Source organism: Narcine bancroftii, chromosome 7 (genome assembly GCF_036971445.1).
Source record: "Narcine bancroftii isolate sNarBan1 chromosome 7, sNarBan1.hap1, whole genome shotgun sequence".
Classification (NCBI taxonomy): domain Eukaryota; kingdom Metazoa; phylum Chordata; class Chondrichthyes; order Torpediniformes; family Narcinidae; genus Narcine; species Narcine bancroftii.
In genome coordinates this window covers 134,842,921-134,862,140 of record NC_091475.1, presented here as the reverse complement: position 1 = coordinate 134,862,140, position 19,220 = coordinate 134,842,921, and the positions used below count along the sequence as shown (strand labels likewise).

Genomic DNA, 19,220 nt, shown 5'->3' with positions numbered 1-19,220 from the left:
TCATAGTTCAGATACTTGACATCCCAGCCACTGAGTGAGGCTTAAAGTGCGAACAACTTCTTTTCTCCAGCAGTTATACCCATACAGCCATGACCCACTGAAGATGTAAATCAATCCTGGGAAAAGCCAGACCACATAAGTAAACTGGTGCCTTAATTCTATCAGCAACATTTTCCAAAAAATCTAAACAAAAAATAAGATTTTTTTTGGCACTATGGCTGCACTTACCATTATTTTGAAAAGCAGCATCAATTGTGTAATTGATTCCAGACCACCTACTACTTATCCGTTCTGGATATCCATCATCCATAGTCTTTATGTTTGCATTATAACTAGTTAGAAGAGAGTAAAATATATTCACTGAAAATGTCTGAAATATGTTGTGTTACACTATCCAGTAAATTAATAATATTACACATTTCCTATTCAGAGATTTGTGCTTGAGAACACCCGAGAATTAACATTAGACTGAAGAGCAATTGGTAGAACTTTACCTTTTATGCTTCTAAATGCTACAGTCAGATTTTTAAGAACTCTATCCCACTGGCCAGAAATAAAGATGGATTTCTAAAATATATTATAATCCAGGACCAGAGCATTTTTAAATGCCAAGAGAAGATTAACTTAATTTATGCAGAGAAAACTCTGTTAGCATTCATTTACTATTAGTAACATCCTGGCCTCATTGCCTGTATTACACTGCTTTTTAACAATACAACATTTCTTGGCTTATTTTAATAAAATAACCCGAATTTCTTTGATTTTGATTTTAATTATGTCAGTGTTATCACATCCTAATGATAACTTTTGTCTAAATTAAGTGATCCCAAGGGTTTAGAAACATGGATCTTCAAACTTGTTTTAAAATTTTGAATATACAAGTGTAAAACTGAAAATGAATTTTGCTGGGAGTTTTCTTCTATTTTGGAACTTCAGTCAATCTGCCACAAAGTGGCATTTCCACTCATGCCAAGATTCTTCTCTCTCTGGCTGAGCACAAATTATCAATGACAATGAATTCTGGTTTATGACACAGTGCATATTCAATCCTTGTGTACAGGACCAAACCATTTAGTGGAATGTGCAATCAAATGGAAGCATGTTATGTGGATAATTGGCAGGATATATCAGTTCAACATTCCCTTGCCCACTCAAAAATGCTATGGTTCCAGATAACAATATATTTTATTAGTACATCTTAATTTCAGATCAATGTACAGATTAAGTGAAAATTAGCCTTAAGGAAGCATACAAGGTAAACATAAAAATCTGCCCTTTGTCCAAGATGCCATGGTCTCCCTTGGAGGCATGAAAACAGCCTCTTAACATCTAGTCATTCATTAAATGCAGAAGGGTTCCTGTGTTTATATTATAAATTATGGGCACATTATTGTGCAGTTCTGTTATCACATTTCCATCAATTTCCTTGCTAAAGGCAATGGGAAGTCTTTGGCAGGACTTGTGGATTTGGAGGATAGTTCCCAAGTCATAAAGGACCCCTTTTAAGTTTGAGGCATGAAAAACAAAGACCCAATGTACATCAATGAAAGCTGGAGTGAGAGCAGAGTGTAAATTTGTGTGGAATGGATTAAATTATTTGCGAGAAGTTGAACTTCTTGGTGGTTGAGAGTGAAAGGCTGCTCCATAGTGCATTACTTTAATTGAGTCTTGACAAAGACATGAATAAAGATTTCACTAACAAACAACCTGAAGCACTGATCCAAGGAAAGTGAAAAAAATTAGTGTTTGTGTTCAAGAGGACATAAAGATGAAATACAGATCAGATCAGACAGGCCAGATCAGTGGTTCTCAACACTTTTCTTATTCACATCCCACCTTAAGTAATCTCTTACTAACCACAGAACACCTGTGGCACTCTGTGGTTAGTAAAGGATTACTTAAGGTGGTATGTGAGTGGACTACAGCATGAGGCACAGAGAGGAGTATGTCAGTCGAGCAGGTAAATACATCGGAAAAAGTTCTATAGACAATGTCATTAAAGAAATGGCAGTTCCATTGACACCGGATGATAAATAATCGGACAATCGAGTACATTAGTATAAAAGCAGAGAATTTTGGAAATGCTTAACGTGTCAAGCAGCATCTGCAGAGAGAATACAGCAGAATGACTCTATTTAAAGGTCATTGACCTCTCTTTCCACAACCAATGCATCTTGATAGACATCTTTCAAACCTTGCTACACAGATCATCAAGTTCAAGGAATTTATTGATTTTCTTTTCCCTTATATTGCCTTTTTTATTTTTAACTTCTGTTGATTCCTTTCCCTGGAATGAAGTAATCTGAGAGTCAATTGAGGAGTGATGCTAAGGTTGAAAGATGGAGTGGAAAAATCACAGACAGAATGGACATAATTTATGAACATCTCAACCCACTTCAGAGCTGTGCTGGAAAGAAAATCCAAACATAGAGTTAAGGGATAGATACTACAGATACTAAAGGAAGAGAAAATTAAAAATGGTGGAAATGGAAGGGTATTATGCAAAGATAGAGGCTCTATATGGGTTTAACTAGCAGGAAATTATGAAGCTATTTTTGATTTTTGATAAGAAAATACACATCAACTCTGGAAGGGGATACCCCAGTGATATCTTTACATTTGGGAGCTTAGCAGGCAGGTTAGATGGTTGATGGCGAAATGGGAATGGATAAAAAGACCAAGAATAGTTTCCATAGATGAGACCATCTCAAAGAGATGAGTAAAAAAAGTGAGACAGATGTTTGGCTGTACCCAGGATGGTCAGGGAGGCCAGATGTGGGGAAGGGAAGCAGTAGAGGTAAGTGAACAGATGGTCTCAGTCCTGATGACAAATGAGGTACTCAGTTTTTATTGAAGGTGTGGATTTATTTTGGGAGATAACATAGAAAAGAAGAAAATTGCCACGTTATTTCTGTTCTATAGGATAGTCATGAAATAACACATTCTTCTGATGATAAGAGGACAATTAGACCCAATGGTGAGGAATGTAATTTAGGTAGACCTACTAATTGGCAGCTGATGCAGCTATGCACCAAGCACCAACTGCATCAGAGAGAAGTGACCTTTATTATGGACAAGGGGGTAATAAAGAAGGGGTGTGTTTGAGGATAATGATGCCTGCAGTACTCTTGGCAAATAAAAGATCAGAGTTTAGATTGACAAATGCAACAAAAGTGAAAATACATGCCTCCAATACATTTTATTTACAAAGAAGAGTATTTTCTTTGTTTGTTGTATAAATACTGCTGCATCAACTTTTCTCACATACAAAGGAAGTCCAAATAAGTAAATAGATTGAGGTGAATTTTGATTGAATTTGTTATGTGTGTAGGTCCAAAACTTTGATCCTGCAAATAAAAATAAGTCAAGTTCAAGTTTATTATCATCTGATTACACAAGTACAATGCGACAAAACAATGTTCTCTGGTCCTCAGTGCAAAACATGCAGACGCACAACCAGACATAACACACATACAGACAAGCAATGCATATTCGGGACAAGTGTTCATACTGTATATAAAATAAATATTGCTTAATTAATATTAAAGTCTCAGAAAATCTAAATTGTATTTAGATTCCTTATAAGAAAAAAATAGAATAGGTGTCAAATAGACATCAGATTAATGACTCTGAGCAATGAAGATTTTGCTTACTGAACACTTCTAGATGTATAATATGGATTTTGGGCTGTTGACCACAAAAAGAAACCTTAATATTTTCATATCACAACTTATTTTTGTAGTTTCCTGTTGTATTTTAAGTCCACTAATATATTGGCACAAAGCAAACTGCTTTGGTCAGTCCAAGCATGCCTGGACATGCACTGAGTGTAGGTGCCTTGCAAACGTGGTCTTAGGCCTGGGCTTACTTGGAAAGTATTTAAAGATGTTGTTGAGAGTTTTCTTGGCAACTACTGAGCACAAAGCTACATCCAGCTGATTAACAACATGTCTCAAGCCTCCAAAACCATGAAGTGCAACAACATGTCTCTGAAAATTTGTTTTTTTCATTTGCACTGGACGTCTTCCCTACTGATCTTGGTGTAGTTATTAATGAATATGGTAAAAGGTTTCATTAGGACATTACCACCATGAAAAAGTGATATCAGGGCAACTGGTATCCATTAATACTGGCCAAGAGGCATTAGATGCTAAGTACAAATGAAAATCAGCGCCAAAACATTTTTCCATCAGTTGAACTAATGCAATATGTCAGCACGATTAAGCATGTTAAATTCAATAAAAGTTAATTTAATATTTCTCCAACTTCCTACATGATATAGCAGATCTGAAATCATCCTAGTGTTCAGTTTGAAGGTGTCTATCATATCCCCAATTGTTTCTCAGGGAGCAAATCTTTTGAAAAAAATGTGTGGCCCAGTATTATAATTCATTCTATGCTCCTCATGACATTTTACCAAGAATATAGCTTGTGTTTTTTTTGGTCTTGGAAATTGGTTAGTTAGACTACAATAACATTTGCCAATCCTTCCATTCAGAACAACTAAATATGATAAAAGAATAGGAATTCTTACATTGTATCCCCTGGTTATTGTCTCAATCACTCTTAATATCAATCCACTACAATGTAAATTAATCTCCAAAATGAAAGTCCCACCTTTAAAAAAAAAAATTTTGTCTTCTCCAGGAATTTCACAAGCTGCGTCAATAGTTGATGGTAGGTCTAACCAGACATCTTTAATGGAGCTAATCTTGGTATCTGCTGTGTATTGATCTTTTTGCCAAAAGTATCTAAGCAACAGCCAGAAAAGAAATAAAAAAAATGCCTTTAAACTACTAAGATTAAAATGTTGCCTGAGAATCCCAATCAAGTACAATTAATATGTAAGGTGGAACAACTTCACTCGTTTTTGAAGAGAAGGATGTCTCCATAAGCTTTGGTGACAGCATCAAAAGATATGGAGGCGTCACATTTATCTGGCATCAGTGGCTGTGCAGATTCTTGATTGAACATTTTTATGGTTCCTACAAGAGAGATCAATGAAAAATAATATGGCTACCTTAAAATTCCATGAAAGTAGTAACATTATTGAATAAAGATCCAAGTGCATTTATACTGTGCTTTGAATTTTAGTATTTAGAATACATGAAAATGTTTACTGACAATACCTCTTCTGGTTGGACACATTGACATATGCTTTTTTGATTTGGTACCTCTGGTACCAGTTTTCTGTATTCAAACAGATAGTAATGGTATATTGACAAGCTAAGAGAGGAGGTGCTGGAGGCAGGTACATGACAGGGTTCAGTACTCATTTGAACAGCTAACATAAATGACAAAGGCAAGAAACTGGGATAGTGTGTAGATAAGCATTCCAGTCTACATTGGGTCAAACCAAAAAGCATGATTCCATGCTGAATAATTCTATGACTCCATGATGATTTTGAATAGCCACAATAGAGATGAAATTGTTTGAGGAACCAAACCTCAGTCATTTGCTTAATGAATCTTTGGACAGCTGAATGCATTATGGACCTGATTTTCTAGTGGCAATCTGAAATTATCCTGAAGAGTGGACACCTCTAAAATTCAGCTGTTGAATTGGTTGAAGCATGTATAATTTCATCCTGGAATTCTTTAAAAATCACAGCTACCACTCATGCCATCCTGCTAACACCACAATTTCTCAATTTGAAAATATTTGGTGGGAGTTAAATATCCAACAGGTGTAACTTGATCTATTTGCATACATCCCAGGATTTTAATTGCCCTCTTCCTAAAGACACAGAAGGGAATTTCAATGCAAAAATGCATTTTTGGCACAAATGAAAAGTCAGAAGAATTGTCAATAAACCCCAAAAAGGAAGGCAAATGAAACAGCTATGCTATCTCACATTTTTTCATGTGTCTATATGGCCCTTTGAATCAATGCCAGTTCTCAGAGCAATCCCATCCTCCCATTTCCTGTCATCTATCCTCTTGCATTTGCCCATATCATCAGATGACGCAAATTGATTCTCGTTTTTTTAATTGCTTCCATGTATAATTGCCCATGTAGTATCTGTTACTTGGGCAAATACTGCAAACAATTCTAATAAACCAGTATTCTAACGGAGCTGAGCTCCGTTAGAATGGCCACAGTTGGACAAAGGAAGCAGTGCTCTGCATGCCGTTGTCTTTGTGTATTGTTGCTTCCATTGCCACAATGAAGTAAATTATCTAATTTTCATAAGCATTTTCTGACAGCTTTTCAGTTTCAACTGAGCAGCCCACTCCAAAAGATTCCAATAAGTAATGAAACAAATCATACTCTCATACAATTCCTCCTTTGAATCGCATTCCCCTGAGGGAAAATTGAATCCATTATATCAAGATGTTATTGTCACCCTACATAAGTGGATCTATCCACAAATAAATCTATCCTGGAAAGATAGAATTTACATTTGAATAATTTGATGAAATTAAAAATTACTGAAAATTTATGGTAACAGGTATTTATCCCGATTAGTTACGCTTAATTATTACTCAAAAATTAACAAATGCAGCTATTGTCTAGCTGAGAGAAAAAAATGCTCATTTAACAATACAACTTTTCTTTTCGTAATGTTTTAAAAAATTTTAGGCCATACCATAGAGATGTTGTATTGCTCTAATATCATCAACTGAAAGAGAGAATATTTTTGAATTTCTCTTATAATATGTTGGATACATCACAGCAGATCGATATCTAGAATGGGAAAGACCCAATGCATGACCAAATTCATGGGTTGCAACATGAAATAAGTTGATACCTGGAAAGAAAATAGTTGTGTTACTAACAAATTTGAGTATTGTACCTGCAATTTCTATGCTACTGTAGAAAATCATTAGAAAGCCCTTTTTAAGGATGAATTTATCAAGATAAATCCTGGAGTGATTTATTTAATAATGACTTGTTTAATTAAAAGAATATGATTACCTTTAACATAAAATAATCTAAATAATTTCAGTATTTGGGAAGGATTATTTTCTTTTTGCTAAAGGAAAATATCTGTAATATAACTGACATTTTCTGCCATATCAAGTAATATCAAACAAATCAAATCAACTCATTTTAATGGAAACTAAAAAAAATGATGCATCCCTTTGTTTGTTTGATATTTGGGTGGTACTTTCTTGCACTGATTTTAAATGACAGAAATTGGCATTTGCCACAAAAGATTCACACTCCTTGCAAATCCTGTCTTTCATCTATCCCCAGGAACATACACCTTCTTATACCTACAAATAAGTATGTCTACCTTGTGGTGGTATGTCATTACACCACGAGGTCACCAGGTGGCTCACCTGCTGGCCTTGTATATAAGCCCAGGGGGGGATCCCTTCCCCCTCATTCTGGCCTAGGTTTGTACAGAGGCAAGACCAAGGCCTCAAAGCCTAGCTGCATTCCAGTCCATTAAAACTAGTCTTTTACCTGCCCTCGGCCTTACGTGGTTTGATGCTAATATCCTGCATACCTGAACTCTCCTATAATTGCAGCTGTTTGTTATTTCAGCCACTCCTCATCATTGTGTAAATTGCATGTGTTACAAAATGCCTACAATTATCATGCAGCTGCTTCTCAGATTTTTAATATTTTTCTTTTTTTCTAATCCAGACTAATCAAACTATACAATGTAAAGACGAAGTTAATTAAAAGCTGTACATTAATAGGGCAAAATTCAAATAAGACTTTATGTGTATAACACCAATCACAAACTGAAAAAACCAAAAGCTAAAGACTTTTTCTAGTGCATGCCAATATTTCCCAAAAAGAAACCAATCGCTCCATTTAGCTAGTGGTCAAATGGTGGTCAACAATTAACCAAACAGTAGAGCAGCTGGTGGAGTCGCAGGCTCACAATACCAGAGACCCTTGATGAATCCTGATCTCAGGTGTTGTTGTAATGGAGCTTTGTCATTCCTCCTGTGACTTCCACACATCATAGCTTCCTCCCATATTCCAAAGATGTGCAGGTCCAAAGTTTACTTAATGCCTAGGTGAGTGGTAAAATCTGGGGGGGGGAGTTGTTGAGGATATAGGGACAATAGAATGGAATTAAAATAGGCTTGGTCTCAATGGGTAGTTGTTGTTCTGTATGAATTCAGAGGGCCAAGGGGAATGTTTCTGTGTTGTACTTTTTCATGATTGTGAATTATATTTTGGAAGATTCTATATTAAAAGGAAGAGGGTTTGAGTATAGGAACAAGGATACCTTACTGCAGCTGTACAGGGCCTTGGTGAGACCACACCTGGAGTATTGTGTGCAGTTTTGGTCACCTTATCTTACCTTATCTAAGGAAGGATGTTCTTGCAATGGAGGGAGTGCAGAGGCGATTCACCAGGCTGATACCTGGAATGGCAGGAATGACTTATGAGGAAAGATTGCGCAAATTGGGATTGTACTCCCTGGAGTTTAGAAGATTGAGAGGGGATCTCATAGAGACCTATAAAATTCTGGCAGGACTGGACAGAGTGGATGCAGATGGGATGATTCCAATGATGGGAAAATCCAGAACCCGGGGCCATGGTTTGAGGATAATAGGCAAACCATTTAGGACCGAGATGAGGAAGAATTTCTATACCCAGAGGGTGGTGAATTTGTGTAATTCATTGCCACAGAGGGCAGTGGAGGCAGGTTCATTAAATATATTTAAGAGGGAATTAGATCTATTTCTTCAGTATAAGGGTATTAAAGGTTACGGAGAGAAGGCGGGGACGGGGTACTGAACTTTAAGATCAGCCATGATCTCATTGAATGGCGGAGCAGGCTCAAAGGCTCGAATGACCTACTCCTGCTCCTATCTTCTAAATAGATTAACACATTTAATTGGGAAATTAATACCTGCTCTCATTTTCAAATTACCGTGCAATTAGCCCTTATCATAAATCACTTATTTCATCTACTTTCAGTGATCTTTACCATTGTGCCTTAGTGTCCACTTTTCCTCCTGGTCAAAGTGTATATCCCCACCAATCCCTCGTCCAGGTGAAAATGCATGAGCCAGGGTCCCTCCACGCCCATCAAATGGAAAATTATCACCATGGGCTAAGAAAGAATAAATTAAGTGAAAAAATGCATTCCCTTCAAGTGAACCAGCAGGTTAAACAGCGACTCAACCTAAAAGTTCCATTCCTTCAATGAATTCTGGAAAACCGGAACAGTACACAAAGTACAGCAGGAACTAGGCAAGCCAGGTAGGATCAATGGAAAAAAATGACAGTAATCTGCCAGAAATGATTACAAATGATTTTCAAAGTTTCCTTTTAGAGGCCACTAAATGAGTGCTCCACTCTACTCCAATTCTGCCAATAACATTTGATACATGAAAGAGCAGTTTCAGTTTTATATAATGCACATATACTGCATGAGTAACTACCATACAGGCACAGGATAATTTTTGTTTCTTCTGTGATTAATAAAATGGAATAACTGGCATTTTGTAATCAGATAGCTCATGTATCTCTAAAATGAGAATGTGACACACACATTTGATTAATGATAAATCACAAAAGTTAATTTTATCCTGTATTTTCTGATATTTTTCCCTTTTTTTTCCAGAACACCACAGTCTGAAAGTATTGGAATATGTTCAATTATCTATAATAAAGCTCTCAGATTTTATGGCAGTGGTCATAGTGTCAGCAAGGCATACCGAATGTTCCTCGCATCCCTATTTAAATCAATGAAACAAACTCCAGAAACTTGGCATGTGCTGCACATCTCTTGCACTCAAAATACTGTTAGACTTTAAGCTGGCAAAAGCAAATTATTCCAAAAACGACCTCAGATCGCTTCATTTTTTAAAAATCTTTGATCAAAAACTTACAAATAACTATGAAGAAATAAAAGCTAGAAAGTCCAAAAATTATGCTGCAGTTTCATGGTTTACATTGTGTAACTTTGTTCCTGTCATTTTCAAAAGGTAATTGTCAGCCTGTGAAATGAGTTGGAAATGTTGCAAATTACATTTGCTAGTTTTATAACAAGCAATACAAAGTCCTAAGCATTAAGTGATGACCACATAATTGGAAAAATTATTGTGAATATATCAAATGAACAATTTTACAATGTGATAAAAGAAACCACTTTAATCATTTCATCCCTGCAAAATTAGTTTATGCCAGTTACCATTTCAAAATCAGAACAACACTGTTCAAAGGAGATTTTCATGCCTCCACTGAATTCATTGTTACCCTCTCTGATGATATTGTTCATAAAAATACCTCAAGTTATCTCCAAAGACAAAATATAATCAAATTCAACTCTGGAAAGGGCATCAATCACTGAATAAGAGTGTATGATGTTAATTGTAATATTATTAACAGTGTAGCAATCCAAATCCAATTTTAGCTAGATTTCATTTGTTTCATAAAGCAATGTTGATAAAAAATAATTGACTTGAAATATTAATATTCTATTGTTTTACCTAACCTGCTGAGTATTTTGAGAATTTTCTATTTATATTCCACCAAATAATAAAAATTAGATGTAAAATAATTGTCATTATTAACAATATACAAATCTAAAAGCAGTAACGTACCACGTCGTTCAAATGAAATCTTGATGTCTGCTTCAAAATTATTGACTCTGACAAGATTCAGTGGAATTACCTTTTGCCAAACATTCACGGCCCTCCATATGGCATATTCTATTTCAAAGAAGCTTAGTTGAGGTACATAGTTCACCACGCTTTGGGAAGAAAAAATGTGGTTATGTCATTATATGTAAGTTTGTGAACTAAAACAGCCGTCAATACAAAGCAAGTATTCTTCACCTGTATGTGACAAATGCTTTATTCCATCGAGGCATCCCAGGATAGAGGCTGTATGGAGCAAGATCAGGAAATCCACATCGAGGCACTGTCATTACTTCTGCAGTTTTAAAATCCACCTTTCCTGTTACCTGTAGTCCATAGAATTCCTGCAACTCTTTAATTTTTGTTGAAAAGAAGTTGTCACCTTGAATGAGACCTTCAGAATCCCCTTCTAATGTATAGAACTGCTTAATATATTTCTGTTTGAAAGAATAAAAACTTGGATCAAATCTATTTTATAAAATGATCCTATTATGCAATTAAAAATAAAGTCACCATGAGAAGCTCAGTAACTTCGACACACTTGAAAATTATTGATCAAGATTTCAAACCTGAGCATAGTCCAAATCACCTTGTGTGATTTCATTTTCTTCATCATGAGGAAAAACTGGCAAAGATAAAACTGTTTTCACAAAAAGAAAATTAATTGGTAGAGAAAGGCACTTCATCTTCACTTCTGCTCCTGATGGAATGAATAACTATTTGCTGCTACTGGAAATGTTCCCTAGAGTTAATTGGTTAATTACCATCATGATTTATTTCTTACCAATGAAAGTTTACGCCAATGGGTTACATTTTTATTGGGAGTGAAATTATGTAATGATAATTGGTCATATAACTCATTAAATCACCCAAGATAATATGCATTTAATCCTGAATGCTGCCTCTAGCAGATATCTAATACAGATGGGAGTTAAAGATATCTTGCTTTGTTCACATATTATGAGATCTCTTTTTTAGAGCTAGTTGACTAATATTTGTAATCCATGGTGAGGTGACAACAATGCTGCTGTCAATTGAGCACAACGTGTGGCTGTCATACTTTCACTCATATTAACATGACACCAGAAATTATATAATTCTCTACATGCAATCCAGAACAAATTATGAAAATTGTTATTGCACAAAACACACATTATTCCTACATCTCCCCTTCACCTCCAAACCAGGCCTCAAACAGACCTTCCAGGTGAGGCAGAGCTTTACATGTACATTGTCCACTCAAAATTCTGTGGTCTTCACTACATCAGTGAGACCAAGCACAGTATGGGTGACTGCTTCGCCAAACCCTGTTCTGTGGATCTAAGATAGAACACGTGGTTGCCAGAGTGAGACCAAACATAAATCTGAGAAACAACACATCATATTCATCCAGGACAGCCTTAAACAAAATGGTATGGACATCAGTTTTTCTCATCTTGGTTCCTTTTTTACCATCTCTTCTTTATGTTTTCCTGTTCTTACTTTTCTAACCATCCACCCTCCCAGTGGGCTCTTCCTCAAACTGCCTCTCCATCTCTCCTACCTCCTTCCATCTTATATATAATCTAACCTCTGAGTCCCTCCCTATCTTTTTATCTCCTCTATTTTTTTACACCCTTTAATATACGATATTGCTCCTTCCTACTTTGGAGTCAATATTGGCTCAGCAGACTGAGCTGGAACAACTGTTTACTGCACTTAGTGAAGTGCCAGCACCTTATCAATTGAAGATAACTGAGTTGGAGCAGAAAATGGCAGATGGAATTCCATCTGTTGACCTCATTGGAATCGTGGTGGTCGAAGACGTGGTAGAGGCAACAGGTGGTGTATTTGTTGGAAGCATCGGAGATTTGTTGCTGTTGCCTCACCCTGTCGGCCACCTTGCAACTTCTATAAATGGCAGCTACTGTCATCAGTGATGAGGTGCAGAGGCCCGTCGATGCTGCCCACCCTGCGGGTTTCCTGGAAACGGCCTGGCCAACCATTGTTGATGGCTGCAGCGGATAGCTTCCTCTACATCTGGGACTCCTTGACAGGAAGGCACTGGCACCAAGATAAGCATTCTTTCTTCCATAGGCCTTGACACCTGCAACAGTAAGCAGGGCCCAGCACTGACGGCAGCCAACAGCTCCTCCATTCCTCTTTGGATTGGCAACAGCCACTTTATATGGACCTTCGTCCTCATGGCAGTGGTGCAGCACCCCCAGGGGGCCATCTTCCTCCAGGCCCACTGCTCACATCAAACTCAAGGGACAGCGCTTAATGCATGCCAGAACTTTTCAGACTCTGCCTCTGGGAGAAGCCAAGCTAACAACTCCCCATCTGGACTTCTATAACACTCTCAGACAATGGCCCAATTGCCAATTCTGGGGGAGTGGGGCGGTTGTGTAGTGGCCCATGCACAGAGATGCGGACCTGCCCACAAAATGGCTGATGAATGTGGCGACCACGCAGACCTGGTTGTCATCCCAGGTGAACTCTCGCATGGTGAGAAGATGAGGAACTCTGGCAGGAACACTGGCCAATCCCAGGCCAGCGGTCTGATGATGCAGGGCCCTGACATCAGCACCTATGGCCCATATAAGCGCGATAGCCAGAACAATAAAGAAGTCTCATTTTCCAGGGCTTTGGTGTGCGTATTGTTCTTCTCCACATTTGTGTAGTGCGAATGCTACAAAATAATCTTTTAACCTGAAAAATTCAATGAATGCAATCTAAGATCCTCACAATTTTATCTGTTGTGATAAAAAGTACTCCCATGATGTAACTGAGAAGGAACTGAAGGATTTAAACCCAGAGACGATGAAAGCTGGCCAATGGAAATTATTATTTTGCATTGAGGATAGGCTATCAATTAAGCAGGCTGCTTCAATCTCAATGGTGTTGAATTTTCTAAGTGTTGTTGGAGCTATAGTCTATCAGACAAGTGGAAAGTATTCTATTATGTTTCTGATATCCTTTGTGGATGATGGAATAGCTTTGAGTTGTAAAGAAATGAAACAATAGTCATCAGCTTTCCACTGAACTGCACTTGTGGCCACAGTACTTAAATAGCTATATCAAGTTTCTGGTCAAGGATGCTGGTGGTGCGGTCTTGGTGATGAAAAACATCATTGAATATTAACAAAGATAGTTACTCTCTCTCTCTCTCTCTCTCTCTCTCTCTCTCTCTCTCTCTCTCTCTCTCACTCTCGTTGAAGATGTCCATTGCCTGACTCTCTTGTATCAGATAATATCTGCATATAATAAAATGATAATGTTAGAGGAGGACTGGCTATTTCAGATATTAAACAAATAGTGGTTTGTTCAAAATTGTTGTTTTGCCATATTGAGTTCTGAGGGGTGTAGTGTGCCAGATGTAAGATATACTGCTCTTCCTCAATCATTTTTGGGTGTCATTAGATCAGTCAAGGAGTCCCCAGACAGCTAGGTCTGAAATAATGAGATGGAGAAGCAAAGTGTCTGGCAACTAGAAGTTTGGAATTGCTTTACACCCTGACCTTCTGCACAAGTTGCCAGAAGGTCTTCAGGAGAGGATCTTGAGGTCAGGTTGAGACCTAGCGGATGTTACTGGATCACTCTACCAATACGTCAAGGTGTCGAGGTAATTGGGAAATGTGCACCTGGAAAATGCTAGTGGGGTGACTGAAGCTACTGCAGGGGTGACCATGGAATGGGTCCTCTGCAATGCAGCCATCAACTTACATTACAATAGTGACTAAATTTCAAAACTTTCATATACTGTAAAATGCATTGAGACATTGTCTGTTTATGAATTGCACTGCATAAAAGCAAATCCCTTCCTTTTCAGTCTCTCGCTGAATATGTGGGTGGTATTAAATCTCTCCATTGTTACAGTTTTATCTACTACATAGTCAGTCTATATCTCTTTCCTGTTGCCATGACACAACACATTGTGACTGCTAACTTGATGTCACTTTCAAACATGGTCATAAATGATGAAAAGCTAAAGCTGCAGTAGACATCACAGGAGATTTCCACTATTACCTTTACCTTGAACCTTTGACTAGTAACTCCAATCAATAATCAACCATTTATCACAATCATATTTCCATTGATATTTGATATCCTCTTGCATCCAAACATGAACCAGCCAGGTCTAAAAAATTAAGGAAAACAGGGAGAATTTGAGCAAATGGATGATATTCTGTCCAATTATATTCATTTGAACTGAAATTTATTATACACTCTAGCACAGTCAAAAAATTGGAAAAGATGAAGAAATTCACCACTTATTTTTTCACAGACATTGCAACCATTGAATTTTAGCGCTCTTCAGTGGACTAATCTGACGGCTTTCAGTTTAAGAGACAGCAGGAGTTCAGTTTCTGTATAAAGAAGATCATTGGAAAAGCATGACTTTTGTCTATGGGTGTGTATTCCAGAACTAAACTTTTTTGTGGCACATCTAGGACCTAATTTCCAATTTCTTTACCTGTGTGGAAACAAATGGAATGAAAATTGGGTAGGTGCTATAAAAGATAAACAATCTGCTCCAACAGGTTACCACCCAGACGATGAAATCAAAAATTACTTTCAAGTCTCATTTGAGGTTTGAAATGTCCTAATTTGTACTTGTATCAAAGTTATGCAACCCAATTAACATGGAACATAGAAATGGAACATTACAGCCCAGTACAGGAATAGACTGATATTATGCTGACCAATTAAAAAAAAACTACAGCCTCCCTATCTCATAACCCTCTATTTTCATTTCACTCATGTGCCTATCTAAGAGTGTCTTAAATACCTTGATTGTTCCAGCTTCCACCACCACCCTGGCAAGGCATTCCAGGCACCCACAACTCTCCCTGTTGTCTCCCCTAAACTTCCCTCCCTTCACTTTGTATAGATGTCCTCTGATGTTTGCTACTCCCACCTTAGGAGAAAGGTGCTGGTTGTCCATCTTATCTATGCCTCTCATAATCTTGTAGACATCTATTAAATCATCTCTCATCCTTCTTTGTTCTAAAGGAAAAAGCCCTAGCTCTGCTAACTTTGTCTCACAAGACATTCTTTTTCCAATCCAGCTTTATCCTGGTAAATTTACTCTCCATTGTTTCCTGTAAAAAGGTGACCAGAATTTAACATAATATTCCAAGTGTGGTCTGACCAAAAATTTATAGAGCTGCAACATCACTTCACAACACCTAAACTCAATCTCCTGACAAATGAGCCCAGCATACCATAGGACTTCTTAACTATCCGCTCAACCTGTGCACAGCTTTGAGAGATCTATGCATTGAGAGATCTATGGATTCTTCCACACTGTTAAGTATCCTACCAATGTACTCTGCCTTCAAGTTTGACCTTCCAAAATTATCCAGACTGAACTGCATCTGGAGTTCTGCCAAATTCTGCATCCTGATTATATCATGTTGTAACCTCTGACAACATTCAACACTATCCACAGCTCCTCCAACTTTTGAATCATCTACAAACTTTCTGTCTCTGCTCGCCACATCTTCATCCAGATCATTTATAAAAATCACAAAGAGCAGGGGTCCCAGAGCAGATCCCTGCAGAACTTCATTAGTCACTGACATCCAGGCAGAATACTTTCTGTCCACTACTACACTCTGTTTTCCATAGGTAAGCCAATTCTGAATCCACACAGCCGAGGTTCCATGAATCCCAAGCCTCATAACTTTCTGAATTTGTCTCTCCTGGGGGACCTTGTCAGATGTCATACTAAAATCCATATACACCAAATCTACCGTCCAACCTTCATCAATTCATTTTGCTATTTAAAAAAAAATTCAATTAGTCTCATGAGGCATGACCTTCCCTTCACAAAGCCGTGCTGACCATTCGAGAAGACTACTTCTCCAAACACTCATGCATCTATCCTTAAGATTCATCTCCAATAATTTGCCCACCACTGATGTAAGTAAGACTCACTGGTCTATAATTCCCAGAATTCTCCTTATTACCCTTTTTTTAAAAAAAACAAGAGCAGTACATTTGTAATTCGCCAATTCTCTAGCACTTCCTCTGTGGCCAAGGAGGATGCAAAGATCATTGGCAAAATCCCAGTAATCTCTTCCCTCGCTTCCCAAGGCAACCTATATCTTATCTGATTCCGGGGACTTATTTATCCTAATGTTTTTAACCAGATCCACCACTTTCTCTTTCTTAATCTTAACATGATCCAGTGCATAAGTTTGTTTTATTCTAACCTCACCTTGACCAAGGTCCTTTTCTCTGGTGAATACTGAAGCAACCTATTAATTTAGGATTTCCCCATCCTCCTCTACCTTCAGCCATGTGTTGCCCACCTTATCCTTAAGCAGCTCTACCTTCACTCTTATCATCCTCAAAGATTTCCATTAAATTTGTCAAGCAGGATTTTCCCTTGAGGAAACCATGCTGGTTTTTGCCAATCCTGTCATGTGCCTCCAAGTATTCTGTAACCTCGTCATTTACAATTGACTCCTACATCTTCCCAACCACTGACATCAGGCTAATCAGCCTATAATTTCCTTTCTGCTGCCTCACTCCCTTCTTGAATAGTGGGTTGATATTTGTGATTTTCCAGTCTTCCCAAGCCATGCCAGAATCTATTGATTTCTGAAAGATCATTATACCATTTCCTCCATAATCTCATATCCCAAGGACACAATCCATCTGGTTCATGAGGCTTATCCATCCTTAGAAAATTCAGCTTTCTGATCACATGTTCCATTGAAATAGTAATTGCACTCACTTCCCTTCCCTGATATCTTTCAACATCTGGCACACTGTTCATGTCTTCTACAGTGAAAACTAATGCAAAACACTATTTCGTTCCTCTGCCATCTCCTTGTCATTCATTATTATTTATCTAGCATCATTTTCTGTGATTCTATATCTAAGTTTTATTCTTGAAATACTTGAAGAACCTCTTTGATATTATTTGCTACTCTCCATTCATACTTCATTTTTTTTCCATCCTTATAAGTTTTTCAGTTACCTCTGTAAGTTTTTTAAAACTTCCCAATCCTCTATCTTGCTAATAACTTTTGCTTCCTTGAATGTCTTCTCTTTTGTTTTCACGTTGGCTTTGACTTCCATTGTCAGTCGCAGTTGCGATACTTTTCTATTCGAATATTTCCCTTTTTTTGAGCTTTGACTTCCATTGTCAGTCACAGTTGTGATACTTTTCTATTCGAATATTTCCCTTTTTTTGATGTGTATTTATCCTGCACCTTCCTCATTTCTTTCAGAATCTTCATCCAATGCTGCTCTGCCATATTCCCCACTAGTGCCTCCTTCCAATCCAGTTTGGCCAGTTCCTCTCTCATGCCACTGCAATTCCCTTTACTCCACTGAAATACTGATACATCCGATTTTATATTCTCCTTGCTAAATCTCAAATTGAACTCAATTATATTGTGGTCACTGCCCTCTAATGGTTCCTTTACTCTTAGCTCTTTATCACCTCGAGTGCTTTACACAATTCCCAATGCAGTACAAACAACCCCTTTGTGAATTTATCAACAGGCAGCTCTAAAATGCCACCTTGTAGGTTTTTTGTAAAATCGAGATCTAGTCCATATCGGGTTTTTCTAATCTTCTTGTATGTTAAAATCCTTCATGACTACTATAACATTGTACTTCTGACATGCCTTTTCTATCTGCTGTCACATTGTGGCTACTTTTTGGAAGTCTATGTAAAACAGCCAGCAGTGTCTTTTTACCCTTGCCATTTTTTAACTCAACCACAATGATTCTACATCTTCTGATCCCACGTCATTTCTTTCTAATGATTTAATGTTATCCCTTACCAAGAGAGCCACACCACCCCCTCTACTTACCAGCTTATCCTTTCAAAACACTGTATATCCTTGGATGTTCAGATCCCATCCCTTAGCCATGAACCTGTGATGGCCACAACATCATACCCACCTATGTGTAACTGTGCTGCAAGGTCATCCACTTTATTTCTTATGCTGCGTGTATTGAAATTAGCATCCCCATCGCTGATTCTTTGTCCTATCTGCCTGTCCTTCCACACAAACTCCCTACAAGCTGTCCCTACTTGTGCACTAACTGCCTCTTAACTTTGGTTCCTATCCCCCTGACAATTTAGTTTAAACCTCCACCTACCCCACCACAACAGTATCAGCAAACCTCTCTGCCAGGATATTGGTTCCCCTCAAGTTCAGGTGCAACCCGTCCCACTTTGAGTAATACAAAAATGAATTTACTAAAACATCATACAGATTCCTGTCAACTGCTCTGCATCATAACCACTTTGCTCAGATTGCTGTCTGCAACTATACAATTCATCATCCAATTGCAGACAAAGGGATTAAGAAATAAAGCACCCAGACTGATGAGGTGGCATGTTGTTGGCTTGTATTTGCTGGCCTCTTGGTTTTATTTCAGTGTGTTTGTTAGTATTTATTAGAATTTTGTAATAATGATCATTCACACCATTGCCAATTTTTTGACATTGAAAAAATATATAAATTAATTAATTTATAGATTTTAATTTGTCTTACTGGAGCTAACTCTGCAGAAAATACAAAATTTACAAAAGATAAAGAGAAAAATACTTTCAGAATGCTAACCATCCGTCATCACTCTATGTGGGCTATACACACACAAAAATAGAACAAAACATCTCTTTCTAAATTTTCCTGTGCATGGTCAAA

The 19,220-nt window shown here is 37.6% G+C and overlaps 1 protein-coding gene across 1 annotated transcript; it reads right to left on the bottom strand.

The window, feature by feature from the left end:
- Positions 1 to 16,271, bottom strand: LOC138740030 (matrix metalloproteinase-20-like). Its single transcript, XM_069892474.1, has 11 exons — positions 15,866 to 16,271; positions 11,130 to 11,200; positions 10,759 to 10,997; positions 10,525 to 10,673; positions 8,904 to 9,029; positions 6,591 to 6,752; positions 4,865 to 4,985; positions 4,618 to 4,751; positions 3,269 to 3,347; positions 229 to 332; positions 1 to 116 (listed from the first exon to the last, which is right to left on the bottom strand). The coding sequence occupies exons 1-11, from the start codon at positions 16,269 to 16,271 to the stop codon at positions 1 to 3; spliced, it is 1,707 nt and encodes a 568-aa protein (XP_069748575.1).
- Between the last annotated feature and the right edge of the window lie 2,949 nt (positions 16,272 to 19,220).